Source organism: Tenrec ecaudatus, chromosome 4 (genome assembly GCF_050624435.1).
Source record: "Tenrec ecaudatus isolate mTenEca1 chromosome 4, mTenEca1.hap1, whole genome shotgun sequence".
NCBI lineage: Eukaryota > Metazoa > Chordata > Mammalia > Afrosoricida > Tenrecidae > Tenrec > Tenrec ecaudatus.
Window position 1 is genome coordinate 13,752,063 of NC_134533.1, and position 23,446 is coordinate 13,775,508.

General features: G+C 41.5%; 1 protein-coding gene across 1 annotated transcript; it reads left to right on the forward strand.

The window, feature by feature from the left end:
• Window positions 1-1,125: 1,125 nt before the first annotated feature.
• On the forward strand, window positions 1,126-19,605 carry LOC142446277 (membrane-spanning 4-domains subfamily A member 6A-like). Its single transcript, XM_075548044.1, has 7 exons — window positions 1,126-1,256; window positions 6,760-6,922; window positions 8,577-8,711; window positions 10,538-10,594; window positions 13,343-13,540; window positions 16,591-16,692; window positions 19,456-19,605. The coding sequence occupies exons 2-7, from the start codon at window positions 6,776-6,778 to the stop codon at window positions 19,528-19,530; spliced, it is 714 nt and encodes a 237-aa protein (XP_075404159.1). The 5' UTR covers window positions 1,126-1,256; window positions 6,760-6,775; the 3' UTR covers window positions 19,531-19,605.
• Window positions 19,606-23,446: the final 3,841 nt, after the last annotated feature.

Below are 23,446 nucleotides of genomic sequence, written 5' to 3' on the forward strand. Positions count from 1 at the left end.
GGTGCCTGGCAACCAAAAAAAAATAGCATCTGGGGTCTTAAAGCTTGAAAATAAACAAGTGACTATCTAGCTAAGAAGCAACAAAGTCCACATGGAAGAAGCATACCAGCCTGTTATCGTGAGGTGTTGATAGTGTCAGGTATCAGGCATCTAAGACCCAGAACAAAATCATACCAATGTGAGTGGGTGGGGTGGGGCGCGGAGTGGAGACCCAAAGCCCATCTGTAGACAACTGGACATCCCCTTACAGAAGGGTCACAAGGAAGAGACAAGCCAGTCAGGATGCAGTATAGCCCCGATGAAACATACAACTTTCCTCTAGTTCTTTAATGCTTTCCCCCCACCCCCACTATCATAACCTGAATTCTACCTTACAAATCTGACAAGAACAGGCACACTGCTTCAGATAAGATCCCTCAACACAGGGAATCCAGGACAGATAAACCCCTCAAGATCAACAATGAGAGTAGCCATACCAGGAGGGGAAGGGGAAGGTGTGGGGAGAAAGGAGGGATCAACCACAAGGATGACATATAATCCCCTCACAGGGGGATGAACAACACAAAAGTGTGTGAAGGGAGACAGAGGACCATGTAATATATGAAAGTAATAATCTATAATTTATCCAGGGTTCATAAGGGAGGGAGGGAATAAAATGAGGACCTGATACCAAGGGCTCAAATAGAAAGAAAGTCCATTGAAAATTATTATGGCAACATATGTACAAATGTGCTTGACACAATGGATGAATGTATTGATTGTGATTGTAATAACTCCCAATAAGGTATTTAATAAATAATTTTTAAATAACTGGATTTGAACAAAAAACCAGCAACAAAACCCTGCCATTGAGGCCATTCCAGCCCTATAGGACAGGGCAGACCTGACCTTCTTGGCTTCCAAGACTGGAACTCTTTTACTGGAGTAGAAAGTCTCATCTCTCTCCAGCAGAGTAGCTGGTGGTTTCAAACTGCTGACCTTGTGGTTATCAGGCCATTGCATACCCCACTATGCAACCAGAGCTCCTCCTTCGCTAGCCATGTTGATGTGTGCAGTTCAGTGTCCCACCCTTGACCCGGATCAGGTCGTGTCTCTGGACTGCTTCTGTGTTCCTTCTGGCTTGCCCACAGAGGAAGGCAGACGCTTGCAAAATAGAGCGGCAGCAGCTGCTTCCTCCAGCACGGGTGTCCTTGATCGCTGCGTCAAAAGCTGCTTCCACAGAGGCTCAAGGACCCCCTCCTGGACTCATCCACAGTGTGAGTTTGTGTGGGTCCTGTTGACTGTCCCCCTCTCCAACTTTTGTAGTTTGTTAGAATCACCTTATGGTTTTGGAGGATGACGCTCTATTGATCGTGAGAAGGGCTAGAGGAGGAAGTAAGCAGTAAGTAGTTAACTGGTGGTTAGGCAAAGAAAGGCTGCTTTCAGCTGACCCAGAGCTCAGAAATGTTAAAAAAGGAAAAAAATCCATAAAATAACGAGCAAAGTTGTATCGATTTTATTATTAATTTTACTAGCTATATAGTATTGTGGGAGAAACCCAGGCTTTCTACTCCTGTAAGAGTTACAGTCTTGGAAACTCACAGGGGTCGTTCTACTCTGTCCTATCCAATTGTTAAGAGTCCCACTGATTGGATGGCAGTGATTTTGGTTTGGTTTTGCATATATATTATTGAGTTCTTTTTAAAATCAATACAGCCATTATTACTATTAGTATGTCTAGTACTATTACTATACATTGTATATACAATGTATATCCTGTTACTATAGTACTAAAACCAAAGAAAGAAAGAAAAAGAAAAACTCATTGCCATCAAGTCAATGCTTATGCCTAACCCCCTTGGGTTTTCAAGACTGTAACTGTTTACAGGAGTAGAAAGTCTAGCCTTTCTCCCGTGCAGCTGCTGGTGGGTTTGAACTGCTGACCATGTGACTTGCATAACCACTACCCCGCCCCCCAGGACTCACCATAAAACTAGTATTATAATAATTACTCTTATTATGTACAGCATTACTACACATTAATAGTATACTCTTATTCATATTATTTGTTAATATTGTTGTTGCTATCAGTATGCCATTTTCTTTGTTGTTGCTGCTGCCTTTGCTGTGGGGTCTACTCTGATTCATGACGACCCCTGTGTGCAGAGTAGAATTGCTCTGGGGGATTTTCAAGGCTGTGAGCTTTCAGAGCAGGTGGCTAGAGCTATCTTTTCAGGTGCTCCTGGGTGAATTCAAACCACAACCATTCAAGGAATCATGGAGTGCTGAAGGGCTTGTGTCGTCCAGACACTTCTGTTTCTGTTGTCAGGTGCTGTCAGGTTGGTTCAGACTCACAGTGACTCGACATACAATAGAGGGAGACCCTGCTGGGTCCTGTGCCATCTTCAGCCCATCTACGTTTAAGTCACATCTATGGAGCCAGTGTGTCAATCCATCTTGTCCAGGGTCTTCCTCTTTTTAACTGCCCTGCTACTTTACCAAGCGTGACGTCCTTCCCTGGGGACTGGCCTCTCCTGACAACATGCCTCATGTATGTGAGACAAAGTGTCATGATCCTTGCTGCTAAGGAGCATTCTGGCTATACTTCTTCCAAGACAGATTTGTCTGTTCTTTTGGCAGCCCATGGGACTTTCAATATAGTGCTCCAGCATCATAATTCAAATGCATCCATGCTTTTTTGGTCTTCCTTTTTCATGTACAACAGCAGCATATGAGACCATTGAAAATACCATGGCTTGAGTCAGGTGCACCTTATTCCTCAAAGTAACATCTTTGCTTTACCGCACGCTCAGGGGACACTTCTAGCCCTGCAGTAGGGCATGCTCCTTCAAAGTAGGATAGACTTTTTTACTCGCCTGTCATAATACCGCCTCTCTAGTGTCAGTATTGCTACCCTGGTCATAAGATTAAGAAGTCGAGTCTCTAACAACAACGCAGAGTTGTCTAATCACACAGAGCTCAAACATAACAACAATTGAGAGACCGGCGCAGGACCAGGCAGCGTTTCATTCGGTTGTACATAAAGTCACTAAGAGCCACAGCAAGGACAACGATGAAGTAAAGATCCCTTGGGGAACAGTGAGTGGCCCATTGGGCTACTGACTTAGGTCGTTGAATCTACCAGTCAGTCGTTCTGCAGGGAAATCCAGAGGCAGTCAGCCCCTGTAAAGATTCACAGCCTGAGAAACCCCGAGGGGGCGCTTCTTCCCTGTCCCCCAGGCTTGCCATGAGTCAGAATTAACTCGATGGCGTGGACTTTGGCGCAGTGAGCACGGGAAAGCATTCCGCACCGGCAGAACTGCATCCTGCTCTTCCCATCGTTAGGCGGTTCTGTTTGTGATGTGTCTCGAGATGCTGGCTTGGTTTAACAAAAAGAAAAGGAAGTGTAGGCAGATTTCACGAATCTGCAATCTCTCACGCACAAGATCCTGTATATCCGTTATCACGGGATGAAGAAAGAGCCAGGCGTTTCACAAGACAAAGACAAGGATGAAATGCTGACAGGACTGTAGGAGCGCTGAAGCCCACAGGCTGGTCCACAGGGACAGGTAGGCAATGCAGAGAGACTTTCTTCTCTCCCCGTGCCCCTGCCGCCACCCCCTTAGAGCGGTTACTTGACTTTTAACCCCCGAGAGTAGTTAGGAGGCTCCAGAGCACTTTGGAAACAGAACGAACCAGAAGGAGGAGCCTCTGGCTTTAAGTGTTTCTGCTGTTTTCCAATTGCATGCTTTTGGTGAATCACTTGCCCAGTGTCACGTACGACTAGCCTTCAAATTATTCGTGGGAAAATGTGCTTAGCTTTTCATTCAGTGTTTTCCGTGAAATTTTTGACGTCCTTCATCATCAGTGGAGGTAGAAGTGTTCATATCTTCAGATGTTCTCAGGCCATTGTGAAAAGGATGGAGGCAGGGGTTCGGTGTTGTTGGGGGAAACGATAAGCTGAGCGCCTCAGCTAATACCTCAGACACCTGGATCTTTAACAGAAATACCTCAGGCACTTTGATCTTTAAGACGAGTAAGTAGTACCCTGTTTCCCTGAAAGTAAGATATCTCCCGAAAATAAGACCTAGTTACAGTTTTGCCTCTCTGAAATATAAGGCATCCTCCTGAAAATAAGACCTCCCCGAAAATAAGGCCCCCCAAAGCTACCCTAACTCTGGACTCTGTACCGTAGCACAGCGCAGCCGAGCAAACAGGAAGTGTGAGGTCTCTTTTCATTAAACAATAAATGTGCACTGTATTCTTCTTCATGGAAAAATAAGACATCCCCTGAAAATAAGACCTAGCTCATCTTTGGGAGAAAAATTATTATAAGACACTGTCTCATTTTCGGGGAGACAGGATAGCTGCCTGGGAGCCTCCTGGCCCAGAACCCAGGCTCCCCTCGCATTGCCCGAGCCCTTCCGGTCCACCTCGTCCCGCGAAGCTGCCTGGGCCGGGAGCCATGCGCTGTGTGTTTGAACTTTAATACTGAAAGTCATGTATCGGAACTGGGAAAACGTGGGTGAACGAGCACTTCTGGATTAGACCTCTGCCCACAAGAGGAGGGTATTTCTTGGTGGATTTTTACACCCCAACCGCAACTGTTGGGAGCGGAATGGAGCACTTGTCTGGAGACACCGGTATAATCAGTCCGAGTATTGTGAAGCAAACGCGGACCCAGGAAGTAAAGGAAGGAATGTGGAGAGATTTTCCAGGTCCCACTGAAGAAAAATTACATTTCATCAAAAAGAAGTGAGGGGAGCCACCTGATTGTAGCTTCATTTTTAAGTTTCTCCCTTTGTCGCAGGTGTCATTTGCTTTTCTAAGCTATTGTTAGTGCGTGTTCCCCTTTGCATGAGAAGTGAGCAGCCAGCTTACTTGGAGCCCATTGATTTCCACTCCACTCCCTATTCATTCATTTCTTCGTGGGAGATGACATTTTGCCTCATGACGCCAGCACCATTTTTTTAAAACAGCACTTATAAAACTGCTGGCGATTGTAAGCTGGTCATTCAGACTGTATGCTTGCCTGTGTAAAAATAAATATGTAAAGTGATGAGTTGTTATATGATTGACTTTTGATCAGGGTAATAAACGGGATTTTTTAATCCCCCAACCCACCAAAAAATAAAAAGACTAGTAACTGGTAGGTGCAGACCTTGAACCTACACTTAAGGTTCTGTTCTTTTAACATGACCTACAGCTGCCTCTCAGAAGGAATCAACTGCGATTCCACACTGCTACTGTCAGGAGGGAAACAGCCTTGGAGAGGAAAGGGAGGATGAATGCGTGAATTTGTCCAGTTTTAGGTGAATGGGTGCCATTGTTTTAGGTGCCCATGGAGTTGTTTGCCCTGCATAAAGACTCCGTGCCACAGAAGGAAAACCCCCGGGGCCGTCCTCACAACTATTCTTACACTTGAGTGCATAATTGCAGCCACTGTGTCAATCTATCCTGTTGAGGGGCTTTCTCTTTTTTGCTGACCATCTGTTTTGCCATGTATGATGCTCTTTCCCTGAGACTGGTCCCTCCTGGCATCATATTCAAAGTATAGGAGACAAGGTTTGGCTATACCCCTTTCTAAGAAACATACTGACTCTGCTTCTTCTAAAACAGATTCAAAGTAACTGTGTTCTAAACTTGGTTCTACAGCTTTCCGGTGACTGTGGCTTAGCAATAGCTATAACCACAGATTTTTCTTAAGTATTAACTCTATATCACCATATATGTAAAATGTGTATTATTTCTGTTCATAACACCTGTTACATAAGTTAACTAACTAACATGCCCAAGTGAGAACCAAACACATGACCATGAGAAGTTGATTCTGCCTCATATTGACCCTATGGGATTCTAGAGCTGCAGATCTTTATAAGAGCAGACAGCCTCATCTTTCTCCCATGGAGCAGCTGGTGGCTTTGAACAGCTGATCCTGCAGCTAGTAGTCCAATGCTTACCCAACAGCACTATCAGGGCTACTTACCTAAATATAGGGTTATTATAAATCTTGAAGGCACTAATGGATAATTTATTGCAAAGAATAGTATGAATCATTAGGATGAATGCTATTAAATATCATTAAGCCAAAATAAGCATATAGAGTTACATGAGACAGTACAGAACCTAGACAGGAAAATTTGAAAAAGAATTATGATCACAAAATTACTGATAGGGTAGGTTAGAGGAAAACTCATTCAATATAAGGCAAGCAGTCATTGTAGGGGAATTTAGGGAGACAAGGAGAAATGGAGATTTATCCTCATATTGACCACAATCTTGTGTGACCATCTGCTTCTGAACATTGGGACCAACAAGATTCATGGTGTTGCCTCCCTAGGACTGATTTATACCTGTAACGGATGGGCTCTGCCAAACGTTATGGGAACACCCTCATGAAACCAAGATTTAAGGCGTTTCGCTCCATATTACCAACCCATGGACTAACAGGCATACAGAAGGACAGTACCTAGAAGCCCTGGACATTTTTTCTCTCTTTTTAAATCATTTTATTGGGGGCTCGTACAACTCTTTCATCCATCCATTGTGTGTCAAGCACATTTGTTGCCATCATCATTCTCAAAACATTTTCTTTCTACATGAGCCCTTGGTATCAGCTCCTCATGTTTTTCTCCTCCCTCCCCCAATCTCCCTCCCTCTTGATCCCTTGATAATTTATAAATTATGTTTTTCATGGCTTACACTGTCTGATATGCATTTTTAAGGCAAATGAATTCATCAAGCTGAATTTCTTTTTTCTGCCCCCTCCGCGCCCCCCAGATTCGGCAGCCCCGTCATGATGTCAAAGAATATGCCCAATGAGAACATTGTGGTGCTCACGCAAAGTGGCATCCATCTTCCTCCAGCGGAGAAACCAATACCTCCCAACCCGGAACAGGACAACCTGATGAAACACGTAAAGGCAGAGATCAAAGTTATCGGAGTGAGTCCACGTCGGAAGAGGTTGGCGCTGGGAGGTTCAGAGGGAAGGGGCTATGTATGTTTGGGGACCAGAGATCCATTCTAACCTGGAAATTCCTACCTTTTGCCAGGGAATTCCAGGCTGAGATGGAAAGTCATTTGTATATTTTCCAGAACTTTACCCTGTGAGATCCTTTCCAGTATCTTGAAAGTGAGCATTTGAGTGTTGGATTTTTGGTGCTGTATTTTGAGTTTTTCAGTAAAATGTCTGCGTGTTTGTACAATTGCAAAGCTACATAAGCAACATGTGCATACAGTTTATAGAATACATAATGCATAATATATCTACTCCTCACTTACCACTATCCTGAATTCATATGGATGGCAACGATAAAAAACTTATTCTCTATTTTGTATATGAGCAGCATGTATCTGGCATTAAGCAATGCTGAAGTGTGAGGTGAGAGTAATGTTAGGTAAGGTTATGTGTCAATTTGCCTGGACCATGGTTTCCAGTAGCTCTTCAATTATGTAATAATATAATTTGAAAGGTAAGTAATGAAGCAGTCATCCTCCATTTATGGTCTGATGTACCATCCTTCATTTTTTAATACACTCTGCATATCAACCTGCTCTTTGGTACCTATCCATGCTGATAGGTGAGGAGACAGAGAGGTAGATAAACAGACAGAATCATTTACAAAAGAGATGGTGGTAAATAATTACATAAATCACATCCATTTTGTATTTTTCCCCTAATTTGTGCTTAATTATTCAATTTTTAAAAAAATTTCTCACTGCAAGCTTTCTTTTTTTCATTTCCTCCATCCTTTTAGGAGCAGAAGTGGTATTTATCTTTTGCTTGTCTATCTCTTCACATAAATGGTTATGACAGAAATTCTATTCAGTGATTGAAAGGAGGCAGCGAGAAAGTATCCATGGAGGGCTAAGAAGAACACTATAGGACTCTGGCATTAGAATTGGCTCTGTACCATTTTCTTTCATCTCATAAGCCTTCAGAACCTGGCAGGACAGGTTGGCTTGCCTCACCTCTGCAGTAATGCTGCTTGCTCTGTGGCTTATGTGACATAAGGTGTGGGAAAGATTGAGAAACGTTAATAGAGCTCTGAAACTCAGAGAGGAAGAGAGGGAAACTTCACGTTCTATGGCTCTTCAACAACAGAAACAAGGGTTGAAGAGACCGCGAAGGTCCAGCCCCATGTTGTTGTGTCTAATGAAATCTGTGGAGTGTGGTGAGAGGCTTCCACACTGTCTGCACTCAAAAGTATATGAGTAATCTGATATTCGTTCGTCCCATAAGCTACAGAAGGAGGAGCTAATAGTCTTGAATTATGAAATTAGAGTTATGGGAAAATTGGCCCTGCACATTTCATAAGCTGGAAACAGTCTTGACAAAACAAGAGCTTGCGAGGCAGAAATACCCAAAGGTTTGCTGACCACTCACCATACAATCCCGAACTGTTCTTATTGGGGAAGAACATCATCGCCACACACAATGTCTCTCACGCTCCTCACTCTAGAGCTTTTCACCTCTTGGTATCCCCCCGGAGGGCTTGCAGACAGTGACAAGACATTGGCATTATGGGAGGAGCAAAGAGGCTCTGTGCAGACAAGTGGTGGTGGTTTGACCTTCCATCTTCTCCCTCTTCCAACAGAGCATCCAGATCCTGTGCGGGTTGATGTTGTTGAGCCTGGGACTCCTATTGGCATTTTCTTCTTTCTCTCCTCATTTCACTCCAGTCTTCTCCAACCTGCTGAAGTCTGGTTACCCGTTCATAGGAGCCTTATGGGTAAGTAGAGTTCCCTAGGAGAACAGGTTGGGGCAATGGTGGGAGGCAGAACCCAAAAGCCTGAACTACTCATCTGTCACCTTAATAACAGTGAGGAGCAAAGGGTCTATGGGTAGGACCTTTTGCCTTTTCTTTGGAGAGCTACTTTTTTTTCCCCCTTTCATTGTGACTTGGGCGAAAGCTTACAGAGCAAATTAATTTCCCATTCAATAATCCATACACATTTTGCATCGGGATATCAATTGTGTATTTTGTTTCATTGGTTTCTGTTTGAAGATTTGTTGTTTTCTTTCTTTTGTGACTGTAGGCTTTATTAACTTGTTTTTCTAATGGCTGGAGGCGTTACGTTAAGTTGTTCATTTTGGTCCTTTTTCTAAGGTATCATTGCCGTACTTTTTCTCGGAGCATGTTTTTGTTGTGTTCCAAAGATTTGGGTATGTTGTGCTTTTATCCTCATTTGATTGAAGGAACATTTTTGTTTCTTTTAGTTTTCTTCTTCAACTACCCAATAGTTTTAAAGCAAAGTGGTATTCTGGCCAATCGATTTATTTATTTTTCTTGATTTTCCTGTTGTCGATTTATGTATCATATTATTGTACTCTGATATTTTTAGTATTTTGAAAGTTTTAAATTTTTGGAGGCTTGCTTTGTGGCCTAACATGTGGTCTGTTGTGGAGTAAGTTCCATGTACACTGGAAAAGAATGTGTATTGAGCTGTTGTTAGGTAGAGGGTTCTCTATAAATCTAGAAGATAAAATCAGTTTATTTTGTTGTTTAGATCTTCTGTATTTTTGTCGCATTTCTTTCTAATAATTCTGTCCTTCATCGGAAGTGCTGCATTTATATATAATTACAAATATACTTTGATAGTCTTCTATTGTCATTGTGGAGTTGTCTGTTTCTCTTTTCATTTCTATTGAGTTTGATTATGTACTGTGAGGGTCTCTCAATGGGCCTGTAAGGATCCCTGGTGGTGTAGTGGGTTGCATGTTGGACTGTGAATCTCAAAGTCAGAATTTCAAATTAACCATCCAGCGCTTGAGAGAAAAATAAGGCTTTTTACTCTCATAAAAAATTACAGACATGGAAACCCACGGGTTTTGGGTTGGTTATTTTGGGGGGGGGGTGTTGCATATTCCTGTAATATAGATGATATAGACATAATTTTCCTTCACCTTTTGCTTTTGAGCTTATTTTGTTTTTATATCTAACATGTGTCTCTTGTAGAAATCATATTATTTAGTCATGTTGTTGAGCTTGGGATTTATTTTGATCCCTTCTGTTCCTTTCTGTCTATTGGTTGGTACATTTAACCATTTACCATAGGTATAATTATTAATAGGCATGAATTTACTATTTCATTTTGCTGGTTTTCCATGCGTTAGTTTCTCTTTGTTTCTTTAATCCCATATATTCTCCTGTGCTGAGTTGTATCTGCCCTTTCACTAGTCTTTCTTAATGATATACAGGTAAAACCAAACTCACGACTCTTGAGTCAATTCTGATTCCTAGCAATTTCATAGCACAGGGCAAAATAACTCCATAGAATTCCTGAAACCATAAATCTTTACAGGAGCCAACAACCTCATCCCTCTCCTGTAGAGTGGCTGGTGGGTTTGAACCACCAACCTTGAATTAGTCACCCAGTGCTTGATCCACTGCACTATGTGTTCAAAGGCATATGTACCCTAATGAAGTATTGCATCTTGTCTCTTGGGTCACTGGGGCTTGCTCAATGAATGTTTTCCATAAATACCACAATAGCCACATTGTTGCTACATCTGCACATAGAAACTAACCTGCCCTTGTCCTCTGTTCTCCGGTAGTTTGTCATCTCTGGATCTCTGTCGATCGCTACAGAGAAAAAATCAACTAAGTCTTTGGTGAGTATGAGAACGACAATCTGCAGTTCTATGAAGACAAAAGAAATGCAAAGACAGTGATTCAAGGGCACTCCTGCTTGCCATTTTGCACAATTGGAAGCACAGATGTCGGGTAACTATTTTGCAGAGTTAAGAGTTCAGGCTACATCGTCTATATCTCTGGCGAGAGCACATGTCTCCCACCAAATCCGTATCTGTTTTCAGGGTATTTCTTAATACCCTAGACTGGAGACTAGAAGAATCTTCTAGAAAAAGCCTGCCTCCTCAGAATATCTTTCAGGTGGTAGCTGGATGTCAAATTTTGAAGGAATTCGTGGGGTAATGCCAGGTCAATGTTGACTGCTAACTACAAGATTGTGTGAGGACTCGTATTCCATTGTTCTGGTTATTTGGCCTGAAAGCGAATACTGCTGTAGAGCTGAGCTTAAGCTCATGAGGCCTAGTTATTGATATTATTCGTTATTTATATTGGTTGAGAAAACAATTCTATTAGCCTTTTCCTCTTTCCAGGGAAAACAAGAAATAGCAGAAACGTGGAGAGAAATGTTGAATCATAGGGAGAAGAATTCAAGAATCTAAAAGTTTGCTAAGTTTTCATTCAAACCTATATCTTTCCAGTGGTGGGAATTTGAGGGATACATGTGAGAGTGTCACTTAATATCTCCTGAAAGCAGTAAAGACATTTCAGAGCATACTCAGGCCAGTTACAATATCTCTTTTTCATCAGGATTTGGAGTAGACTATTCAAAACATACCTCCCTAAACCACAAGACCACAAGGTCTAGTGGAACTTTCTGCGTTAATAAAACTACATTATAGCTAGTTGCCACGTGTGAGAACTAAAAGTAAAAGATGTGCAGTTAGCTATACTGAATACTTAATATATTGACTACCATATTGAATAATTAAGCAAAGGAGAAATAGTTCCATGATTTCAGGGAAACACATGAGGCTCTTATTCGCAAAGAGGAACCATGTCAACAGCAAACTTGGCAGTAAGCTCGATGATACAGGAGGGGCTTGCAAAGTGGACCCAGGCTCATCAGAGTCAAATAGCCGGAGTGGATTTTATTCCATCACGTGTTAGACCAGCACAGTCCATTAGAAACCTAATTTATTCTAAGCAATGACTGTGGCTGGCGGTCGGGAGGCCCAGAAACCTGTATTTCAGTTGTTATTTGGGAGAAATTAGAGTTAGGAGGAGGAAGAATGTCCGCTAGTCCTCTAAAATGTCATAGAATTCCAACTTCTGAGACCCTAAAAGATGGGGACCACCATGATATTATGCGAAATTTGAATTTATGGTTATTGGTGTGTTCTGGAGCTCACTTACCTATATAATTCGGTGTCCTCCTTCTTTCAGTTGGGGAGGAAGAGAAGTCACTTATGAGAAAATTATTTATTCCCCTTACTTGATAAATGCAGACTCAGAGTGGGACACGAAACAGAGGAAGTGAGAATTCAAAGAAACCTGAAGAGCTAGCAGCAAAGTTAATCCTGTGACCCCAGTTTTCTGACTTCCTGATCAGACTCTTCTTCTGGCTCCTATGCTTCGTATCATCTCTGGGTCTGCCTCCATAGTTCCTTGGGCATTGCAAATGGTGTTCACCTGACCGTTAACTAAAAGGAAGGCATTTCAGACATACTCGGCAGTGTCACAGAACACAAGCTTGGTGGTCTGCTTTCAAGAAAACCCATTGGAACTCAGTTCTACTTTTTGACACATATGATTGCCATGACCCAGAATGAGCTGGATGGTAAGAGGTCTTGTGTTGGGGGCTAGGGGGTGTGAGTCTAGAACTCTGCCTCTGGCTATCTACACAAGTGGGGCAAGCTACATGCCTGTCCACAATCCAGGAACTTCAAGAGTCTGAGAAATATATTTGAGTAGGTGTTCAAGAAAAAAATGAAGTACTAATCTCCCCCTAGTGTGAATAATGCTTCCACGAGGCATTTCTGAGTTAGTTGGGTGAGAAAGCTGGTCCATTGGTATCTCTGCCTCAGGCCATACTCTGGGGATATTGCAGGTTTAACCTCAGCTATCTTGCTGTCTGTTCAGGGTAAGACATTTAGGAGACCACGATGCTCTTCTACTCCACTGAAGTTCCAACTAAACCAGAACCCAATCCATTATTTTAAAAATCAATTGAATTGAATTATCCTATTGGAAGCCCAGGTGGCCTAGTGGTTATCCGCTGGGCTGATAACCTCAAGGTCACTAATTTAAACCCACCAGCTACTTCCTCAGAGAAATGCTTGGCTTTCAACTCCTGGAAAGAGTTACAGTTTCAGAAACTCACAGGTGCAGTTCTACCCTGTCCTATAGGGTCTCTATGAGTCAACATTGACACCATGGCAAAGAACTTTGGGTTTTGGTTTATAGCGTGTTCAAGATTGTAAATCCTTACAAAATCAGACCACTTCCTTCTTTCCCCCATGGAGCAGTTGGTGGGTTAAAATATGCACATTTTAATTAGGAACTGAGTGCTTAACCACAGCATCACCAGAGCACCTTGAAGTCTGGCTAGGGGAAAACATTTCATTTATTCATGTCCTCATCCAAGACCTATCTTCTAGGTTTAGAAACTGTGCTAAGTCTAAAGAAGTCACATAGCAATAAGTGTTCTCTCTTCGGCCTCCCAAGGAAGACAGACAAGGAAATAAATTCTTTTGGTTCCTGGAAAAGAAATATAATAGATGCCTTTGTTACTCGTGAAGAGCGATGCCAACTTAGCATTTCTTTTTTAGGTCAAGGGAAGCCTGGTCACAAACATTCTGAGCTGCATCTCTGCTGTCGTGGGTTTCATTCTTCTCTGTATCAACCTGCTTAATTTGGACAAAGCTGCGCTGCAGTGTAATTTAGACAAAGAGGTTGCACCAACCAGACATTATTTCTATGGCTCTGACCATGGTGAAGAGTGTCCCATGATTTCTGCCAGTTTAATTGTAAGTATGTTCATATGGGAGTCTTCTAACCTAGTATGAACTTTCTGAAAGTCTTGACTTCTTTTCTCTCCGCTCTGGAAAATTTCTCTTTTATTTCTGGTTTGGGTGTTTTGGAGATGGCCAGGGCTACGTAGAGGAGATGGGGAATATATGACTGAGATAGCAGGCTGGATGAAGTCTCAAAAGGACAGAATTAAAGACTAATGTCAAATAAAGTTGATGCTGAAGAATGAAAATGCATTGTTGGTGGCACTCCTTAATGACTACATTGATAGAAGAATTCATAAAATATGAAGTGGTCAAACCAAGAACCTTGGTATGTGGAATTAAAATAATCATAATCAAAGAAGAATGCCCCACATGATCAGTAAACATCAAAAAGGAAACCTGGGATGTGTGTGTGGTGGGTTGTTAACTTGGGCTGAGCATACAGCAGACCTAGTACTGAAGAATGCAGAGGTTTAACAATGAGGGCTATTCTTTTTTGTGTTTGCAGTGATGATAAGAATTTATCAGGTGAGAAGGAAACAGTTTTTTCTTCATTTTAATTTTCAGAGGTTGACATATATATATATATATCAGATAAGAATCATCAGAAAATGGGGAATGTGAACTGATAATGTTTGGAAGGAAAGGAAAACAGTGCAAGGAGAGAGTAGAAGGAAACCCGCAATGTTTCACTAAAAGGACTAGTATGTCTTTAGTTGGAATATTTTTTTCAGCACATTTTTAATGCAGTTTAAAAAAAATCATTTTATTGGGACTCGTACAACTCTTATCACAATCCATACATACATCAGTTGTGTAAAGCACACTCTACATTTGTTGCCCTCATCATTCTCAAAATTCGCCTTCCGCTTCGGTTCCTGGAATTAGCTCATTTTCCTTTTTCCCCCTCCCCGTCTCTCGCTACTTCCCCCTTCCTCATGAACCCTTAATAACTTATAAATTATTATTTTATCTTATCTTACACTTCCCAGCAACTCCCTTCACCCACTTTCCTGTTGCCCATCCCCCAGAGAGGAGGTTATTTATAGGTCCCCGAGATTGGTTCCCCCTTTCTACACCCCCTTCCCTCCCGGTATTGCCACTCTTGCCGTTGGTCCTGAGGGGTTCATCTGTTCTAGATTCCCTATGTTTCCAGATCCCAACTGTACCGCTCTGCATCCTCTGGTCTAACCATATTTGCAAGGTAGAATTGGGATCATGATTGTTGTAGGTGAAGAAGCGTTTAAGAAGTAGAGGAAGGTTGTGAGTTTCATTATTGCTACACTGAACCCTGAGTGACTCATCTCCTCCCCACTACCCGTCTGCAAGGGATGTCCAGTTGTCTACAGATGGGCATTGGGTCCCCATCATACACTCCCCTCATTCACGATGATAAGATTTCCCCCACCCTGCCTTTGTTGCTTAAAACCTGGTCCCCTCGGCCCTTCATGGTCACACAGGTTGGTGTGCTGCTTCTATGCGGGCTTTGTTGCTTCTGGGCTAGATGGCCGCTTGTTTACTTTCAAGCTTTTAAGTCCCCAGATGCTATATCTCTCAATAGCTAGGCACCATCAGCCTTCTTCACTTACTTATGCACACATTCGTCTTCAGCTTTTATGTTGGACTATTAAGGGGCGTATTTATGGTCAACAACACGTTGAGAAAAGAAAAAGCAACACAGAGACGTGGAATATTGACTTTTATATCATCATAAATGTGAGATGAGCTGAGGTTACATGTGGATGGTGGCTAGACAGAATGCTCTGGGTGGCACACGTTTCCACCACATTCCTGGTTGGTTGTGTGCTTCTCCAGGAATTCATGAGGTTAGAAAGAGAAAAGGCACTTGCATATGAATTGATAGTAACTGGTGTAAAGCAACACCACTTAGTAATTGTAATAAAGGTTGAATAGTGGGTGGGAGTGAGTCTGGAGAGGAGTTCAGAAGGGGGGTTTGGGGAGGAACCCTTGGTGGTACTGGAGGATGGGTGTTGGGCTGCGAACCACAAAGTCAGCATTTAAAAACCCACCGGCTTCTCTAAGAGAGTAATATGAGGCTTTTTGTTCCTGTAAAAATTTGAAGTCTCAGAAATTGAACTTGATAGCAGTATGTTATGTTTGGTTTGTGGAGTGGATAAGTGAGGATTCAAGAGGGGTTAATTTTACATTGTCGATAAAAAAGATTCTATTGAGCTTGTTTTCGGAGACATTGTTTAGCTAGTATGGGTAACTTACATGTCTTCTTTACATGTGTGTACATACTTTAGAGGTTTATGCAATCAATCAAACCCATATTCTATCAGGTGGCCAGTTCTACATCATGAAAAAATGCTCTAAGACAGAAATAGTAGGACTTCAACTCTTGATACAGGACTTTTGTGGGTTGGTTGGTTGTTCTGGGTTGTTAGAAAATTTTTCAGCTTTTTACTTTGATTATTCTTTCTCACTCTCCTAAACTGAGGAAAGTGCACAAAATTCACCCAAGTGGATTAAGACATACAGATACCAAGGACACGCACAGCCTAATCTTCATGGGACTCATAACAAATCTCTGATAAAGAAACATTCCTATAAACATTTGACAAAAAGAGGGGACAGAAGCAAGAAAACTAAAGACTTGCCCAGGCTCAGACCGCCGTTTAAAGCGGTAATGGTGAGGCTAGACTGAAAGTCATTGTTCCTCAGTCTTGAGGAGTCCTGAGGAGTGGATTGTGTTCCTAAGCAGCAATATGATCAAAACCAGATTTGCCTCAGAGATGTCAGACAGTAAATAGTGGGTCAATTGATTGAACTGTGGTCAAGACGAGTGTATGAAGTCGAATAGTTGGTTCAATTAATGTCAAGACACAAGTGTATAAAGTGGGTTGACTTAATTACTCTTCAGCGAAGACCCTTCCTCTCAATGAGAAAATTGCTCATTCAACTGAGACAATTGCTAGGTTCACAGTGAGCAGTGTTCTCTTTGTGATGGTGCCCTCATGGGCAAGGCAGCCTTAGTCTCTGCATTCTCCTGCCAACAAGAGACATAAGGGTTGACCGACCTTTTATTTCCTGCATTTCAGGGACTGCTAATTCTGATGCTGGTTTTCACTGTGCTGGAGTTCTCTCTTGCTGTGCTTGCTACTGTGCTGTGGTGGAAACAGGCACACTCTGATTTCTCAGGGGTGAGTATGCCGACTGGCCTCACTGAGTTTTGCCTGGTACACCATAACATCTGGGCTATGTTGACCTATGTCAAAAAGAGTTGCAGAAAGAACAGACTGGACAGTTGTTTGATCATAAAATGCACATGGTATCATGGAAGGAGGTAGGTGAGCAGGGCAGATGGCAGTGGAGTGACAAATCAACAGAGCATATGCTGTAAAGAGAGTAAAGTGTAAAGAGAGTTGAATGAGAACAATCACCTAGTCCAATTCTCTCCCAGTCTGCAAATAAAGAAACTGTGGTTTTTGAAGCTAAGGCTTGACCAGCATGATGCCATGATTTTCTGCCCATGCTTAGGATGCTGGAACTTGGGTTGCCATCTTTCTGCCACAGTCACAAGTCTCTTTAATGGCCTTGACTAGTAATGGGCATTTGTATCTGTGATTCAGTAAGTGTTCTATAAGGAGCTCTGCTGATACAATGGTTAAACACTCTATAGTTAACCAACCTCCAGAGACGCTGTGGCAGAAGACTTGTCAATCAGCTCCTGGATAGATCATAGCCTAGGAAACACTGTGGGGAAAATTTTACTCTCTCCAAAGGGTTGCTATGAGTCAGTGTTGATTTGATAATACACAATAGCCTTAGGGCCCTATGATCCAAGTTTCATTCCTTGGCATCTTAAAATTATATTGTTTTTTCCTAAAATATATAAAAACATATTTGCTGAATGCAATCCTATGTCATATCCTTTTACCACAACCAATCACTAGATGTGTTAGGCAGCGTTCTCTAGAAAAATAAAGCCAGGACACTTATGATATCTATCTATATATGCCTATATTTATATACATACTCTCTTCATATATGTATATAGGAATGTAAGAGCTAATTAGCCCACACAGAAGTACAGAGGGCTCAGTTCAACTCACATCCATGGAACAGTTCATAAATTGGAAATCCTTCAACTCATGAGGGTTCTGGGTCCAAGATCAAAGAAGCAGACAGCTGAGTTTTCCCTTGGGCATTGCAGGCTGTCTGCCCACAGGCAGAAAACAGTAGGGCTGGTCACCAACAATTGGCAGCTCAGGAGCTTAGCAAAGCAGACCCAGATGGGTTATTGAATTCAAGCAATGAAAGGCAACAGGATCCACCAGCCTCAAGCTCAAGTTATATACATACCAGTAGCGTGGTGAAGCAGGTGTCAAGGAAACCTCAAGCTCTAGCGACACTATACAGGGTTGGCTGTCCCACAGGTAGTGTAGCTCACAAGTTGAGGCAGAAAACTAGCTAAAGCTGCTGCACACTGGTCCTATCACTAGAGAGCAAGAGAGAGGGAGGCAGGCCTTACTGAACCATTTATCTTTTTGCCTTCCAATCAAACGGCAACCTTATTAATCCCACATGCTCTTGTTAATCAGGTGGGCACAATAAACCTACCTATGACCGTAGAGTAACTGGATCAAATTGCTTTATCCAAATCGAATGAACATTAGACTGAGAATTAGCAATTTTACAAAAAAATCCCTGAGTCATGAATAACCACAATGTTATGTTCATTTGCCCTTACTTTGAAAAGATTGAACCAATCCCTGCTTGTAACACATCCATCAACACAATCACCTTCCCTTGGTACAGTATGCACAGCTTTTAAATCATTTCTTTAAAATTAAAAATTAAATAAAGTAAGGATGTTGTGAGAAAGCCAAATTCTACTCAGCAAGTCTATAGGAGGGAGTTGAACAGCTCCTGAGGATATCTGAGAGTAAATCTTCTTAGGAGCAGATAGGTCCCAATGGAGCATGTGATGGGTCTTAATTAGAACCATTAGCACCAGTTCTCACTTATCTACAAATTTGACTTAAAGACATACTAAAGACAGATCTCATTTGGAAGTAGGGACTGTCTGTATTTGAACTGCTTAGTAATGTACATTATTAGTCTTGAACCACTAAGAGTTTTATATACAAAGGTTGTAGAAAGATAGATAGATAGATAGATAGATAGATAGATAGATAGATAGATAGATAGATAGATACTATATTGAATGAAGGGGGAAGTGCAGAATGGAGACCCAAGGCCCAAGTGTCGGCCACTGGAGATCCCCTCATAGAGGGGTGTAGGAGAGGAGATGGGTCTGTCAGGGTGCGAGGTAGTACCAATGAAGAACACAGCTTTCTCCCAGATCCTGGATGCTTCCTCCCCCCAACTACCATGATCCGAATTCTACCTTGCAGGGCTGGATAGGGCAGAGGTTGTACACTGGTACATATGGGGCCTGGAGGCCCAGGGAATCCAGGTGGATGATATCTTCAGGACCAAGGGTGTGAGGGGCGATGCTGGGAGAGTGGAGGGTGAGTGGGTTGCAAAGGGGGAACTGATTACAAGGATCCACATGTGATCTCCTCACTGGGAGATGGACGGCAGAGAAGGGGGGGGGGGGAGGAAGACTCCGGATAGGGCAAGATATGACAAAATAACAATGTATAAATTACCAAGGGCACATGAGGGAGTGGGGAGCGGAGAGGGAGGGGAAAAAAAGAGGAACTTATGAAAAGGGCTTAAGTGAAGAGCAAATGCTTTGAGAGTGATTGGGGCAGGGAATGTGCAGATGTGCTTTATACAATTGATGTGTGTATATGTATGGATTGTGATAAGAGTTGTATGAGCCCCTAATAAAATGTCTTTTTAAAAAAAAGTTTGTAGGAAGTAGTAAAAAAGGAATATATATTAAATTTAATCTGAGTGAGGTCTGAAAAATTACTATATTTTATTCTTTCTAGGGCGTGCTTTTCTTGCCTCAGGGTGCCAAGAGAAACAATGTTGACTATGGATATGAAGAACTATTGAGACCTTAAGAAAAAAAAACAGGAAAATATTTTCTACAAACTGAAATTTTATGATAATATGAAAAATTCCACCATTGTAAAAAAGCAAAGTTTGAGTCTCCTGAAATGTAGGCATCTTTACATGTATTAACCATTAAAAAAAGAAACCATTCATTTCCTTGTCATTTAATATATGTGTTCCAAAGGAGACTCTCAATTTTCCTATTGTTTGCTTCACCAAAACGTCATAGCTGTCGATGATCATTTATTAGGCTAGCCAAGAAGGAAGCTTGGTGGTTCTGTGGTTAAATACACAGCAGCTAGCTGAAAAGATGGTGGTATGAATACAGTTAGATGGACCTTTGGTGGCCCTGTGAGGTATACATTGGTTCAAACTGGAAAAAGATGAGGCTGCCATCTCCTGTAAAAATGTAGTCTCCGAAACTCTACGGAGCAATTTTACTCTGCCATATGGGGGTAACTATGAGTTGGAATTGATTTAATAGAAGTAGATTTGGGAAGAAAACCTAGTGATCTTCAAGGTGTGCCAAGAATGGCAGATTGTCCATGGTCTTGGAAAAGATGGTATTTGGGAACAACAGCCTCAGAACAGATGGCTTGAAGGTGGGCTATAAAGGATCTGACATATCATCCTAAAGGCTTTGGGTGCCATGGTGTACTACGATGAACATCCTAAGCTGGCAGGTAATGCTTGCAGATGTGAACTTTAGGGGAGTGATTGTTGATAGTGTAAAGTTCGGATTTAATAAGAGGAGAAATCAGAAGAGTTAGGAGGCAATGGGAGAAGTATAATAAAGATCATGGACGTTCTACACAAGTACACCCTCAATGCAAGAACACTTTGTTCTATTAAACTGGCATTCCATGATGCTCACCTTCCCGACATGATCGATAAAGACAAAACAGGTACATAACAAATGTGGTGAAGAAAGCTGATGGTGCCCTGCTATCAAAAGACATAGATCTGGCGTCTTAAAGACTTGAAGGCAAACAAGCGGCCATCTAGCTCAGAAGCAACCAGGTCCACATGAAAAAAAGCATATTGACCTGTGTGATCATGAGGTGTCCATGGGATTAGGTTTCAGGCATCAAACACCCTGAACAAAAAAAAAATCATATCAATGTGAATGAAGGAAAGTGGGGAGTGGAGACTCAATGCCCATCTTTAAGCAATTGGACATCCCCTTACAGCAGGGTCACAAGAAAGAGAGGAGTGAATTAAGGTGCAGTTGACTCATAGACTACAATAAACTCAGAATTCACTCAATGGAAGTTGAGTTTGTTTTTTCTTTTTTTATATCAAGCATTTTATTGGGGGTTCTTACAGCTCTTATAACAACCCATATAGGTTTTTTTTAATGATGTTATTAAGTGTGTTTATATATAAATAGACGATCTCTGGGTATAGTCATCTAGTGTACATACAAGCTATAGTTACAAACTAGCCCTTGTAAAACCTACTGCATTAAAAATTTGAGGTATGTAATAACAATAGATGCTAATTTCTGAAAGGCATTAAAATTAGTATTATAATTACTGTAAACATATTTTAGTTTATCTAGCAGTGTTTTTTAATGAATAGAAAGGTATTCATATTCAGACAAATATTTAACTGATGCTATGTATGAACTGTACCAAATTGCTCTGGTGTATATATACATTCAACTTAAAGTCATATTTACCTATATACTCGAGTATAAGCTGAGTTTTTCAGCACATTTTTAATGCAGTTTTTGTGGTTAAATTAGGTACCTCAGCTGATATTTGGGTCGGATTATACTCGAGTGTATAAGGTAGTTTTAATTAAAAGCATTTATGTTGAGTAACTAAATAGAATAATAATATAATTCAATTCCTACTAGGATATTAATTTTGTTCTAAGCACCTTAGACAAGAGCTTATTAAAATCAAGGGCAATCATTCTTTCATGTTAATGAGATGAATATGGTATATAAGTAAATATGGATACGAGTGATCAGGAATATTAAATTATTGAAATAATTTTCTCAAAACCCCATCTTCTCAAAGTAGTAAATTTTTACTCAAAGAATGTGAAATCACGCTAGTTGCCAAGTTCAGTTTGATCTTTCTAAATTTCGACTTTTCGGTATTTTAGTAATCTTCTGTAGTGAAGTGCTCTGGAGGAGAAAGTACACAAGTGGTACTTTAATTGTACATGACTTCTTGGTTCTCAGAATTGGTAAACTGAAGGAGTCTTTGAGTTTAACAAACTGGATCTAAACATACAACTTTTCTCTAGTTTTTTAATGCTTCCCTCCTCACCACTATCATGACCCCAATTCAACCTTACAAATCCGGCTAGACCAGAGCATGTACAGAGGTACAGATAAGAGCTGGAAACACAGAGAATCCAGGACAGATAAACCCCTCAGGACTGATATTGAGAGTAGGGATACCAGGAGAGTAAGCGGGAGGTGGAAGAGAAGAGGGAAGCCGATCACAATGATCTACATATAACTCCCTCTCTGGGGAGTGGACAACAAAAATAATGGGTGACGGGAGACATCAGTCAGTGTAAGACATGAAAAATAATAACAATTTATAATTTATCAAAGGTTCATGAGAGAGGGAGGGTGGAGGAGGGAGAGGGGAAAATGAGCTGATACCAGGGGTTCAAGTAGAAAGAAAATATTTTGAAAATGATGACGGCAACAGACGTACAAATGGGTTTGATACAATGTATGTATGTATGTATGTTTTGTGATAACAGCTGCATGAGCCCCCAATAAATTGATATTTTTTAAAAAGACCATGCCTTTTATAGTGGAATCATAATCTCTGATAAGGATCCTCTTTATGATTCAGATAGAGCCTTGGTGGTGTAGTGGTGATGCGATCCACAGGATTGGCACTTCACAACCACCAGCAGCTCCTCAGGAGAAAGACTGGGCTTTCTACTTCTGTAAACAGTTAAATTTTGGAAACCCACAGGGCATCACCATGAGTCAACATTGACTCAATGGCAGTCAGTGATGATAAAGAGATTAATCCAATCTCCACTTTCCCACTTCTCCATTATCTCGGACACCAACCTTCCTACCTCCTTCTCTGCTATCATGGCTCACAGTGTTGAAGGACTATTCTTAAGGTCATGTGGTTTATTAGCCTAAAGGATACAAATTAGGCGTGAAAGGATATCAGTATTGGGAAGAGGTCCATGGACACTGTTTGAAAAAATTTCAGAAGGTAAACTTCCATTTTTCCCAAAGAGAAAATGCAGAAGCAGACTCCCCAATAAGCAAGGTAAGCATGGGTTTAGTTGTGTTTACTTATTTATCTATAAGGAACAGTTTCACAGGTGTGGTGAAACCATGTGAAACTGTCCACTACCATATAATAAGTAAGTATGAATAATCCACAGTTGCCTTGTTTAAGAAGTGTGTCATCCCTGTCAGCGAGTGTAAATTTAGAAAGTTGTTTGGATTCTGGAGAAAGATGTAGTGTTGGGAGAGAGACAGGTGCCGGCCAAGCCTAGAAGCAGTGTATTTCATATGCATCCTGGTTCATCTTCCTCCTTCCAGTTCATCAGAGGTAAATGATGTCTTATTCTCAAGGTCCCAATGTTTTTTCTAAGGAATCATACTAATTTCTTATTTTCCAACATTCTTTTTTGTTTCTGGAACTCTCTTAAACCAGCTCTATAATCTTGGTATCTATGACAACATACTTGCCTTCATCTTGATACTTGTCTTCCTTTGTTTCTCCCAGACTGCGGAGCTATGGTCCAAACAGGATTTGGGGGAGAGTCAGGCATGTTCCAGAAGCCCAGGTGACACAGCAATTAAGTGCTTGATTGTGAACTAAAAGGTTGGTGGCTTGAACCCACCTGGTGGCTTCTCAGGAGAAAGCCCTGGTGAGTGTCTGTGAAGATAATAGCCCAGAAAACCCTATGGGGTAGGTCTGC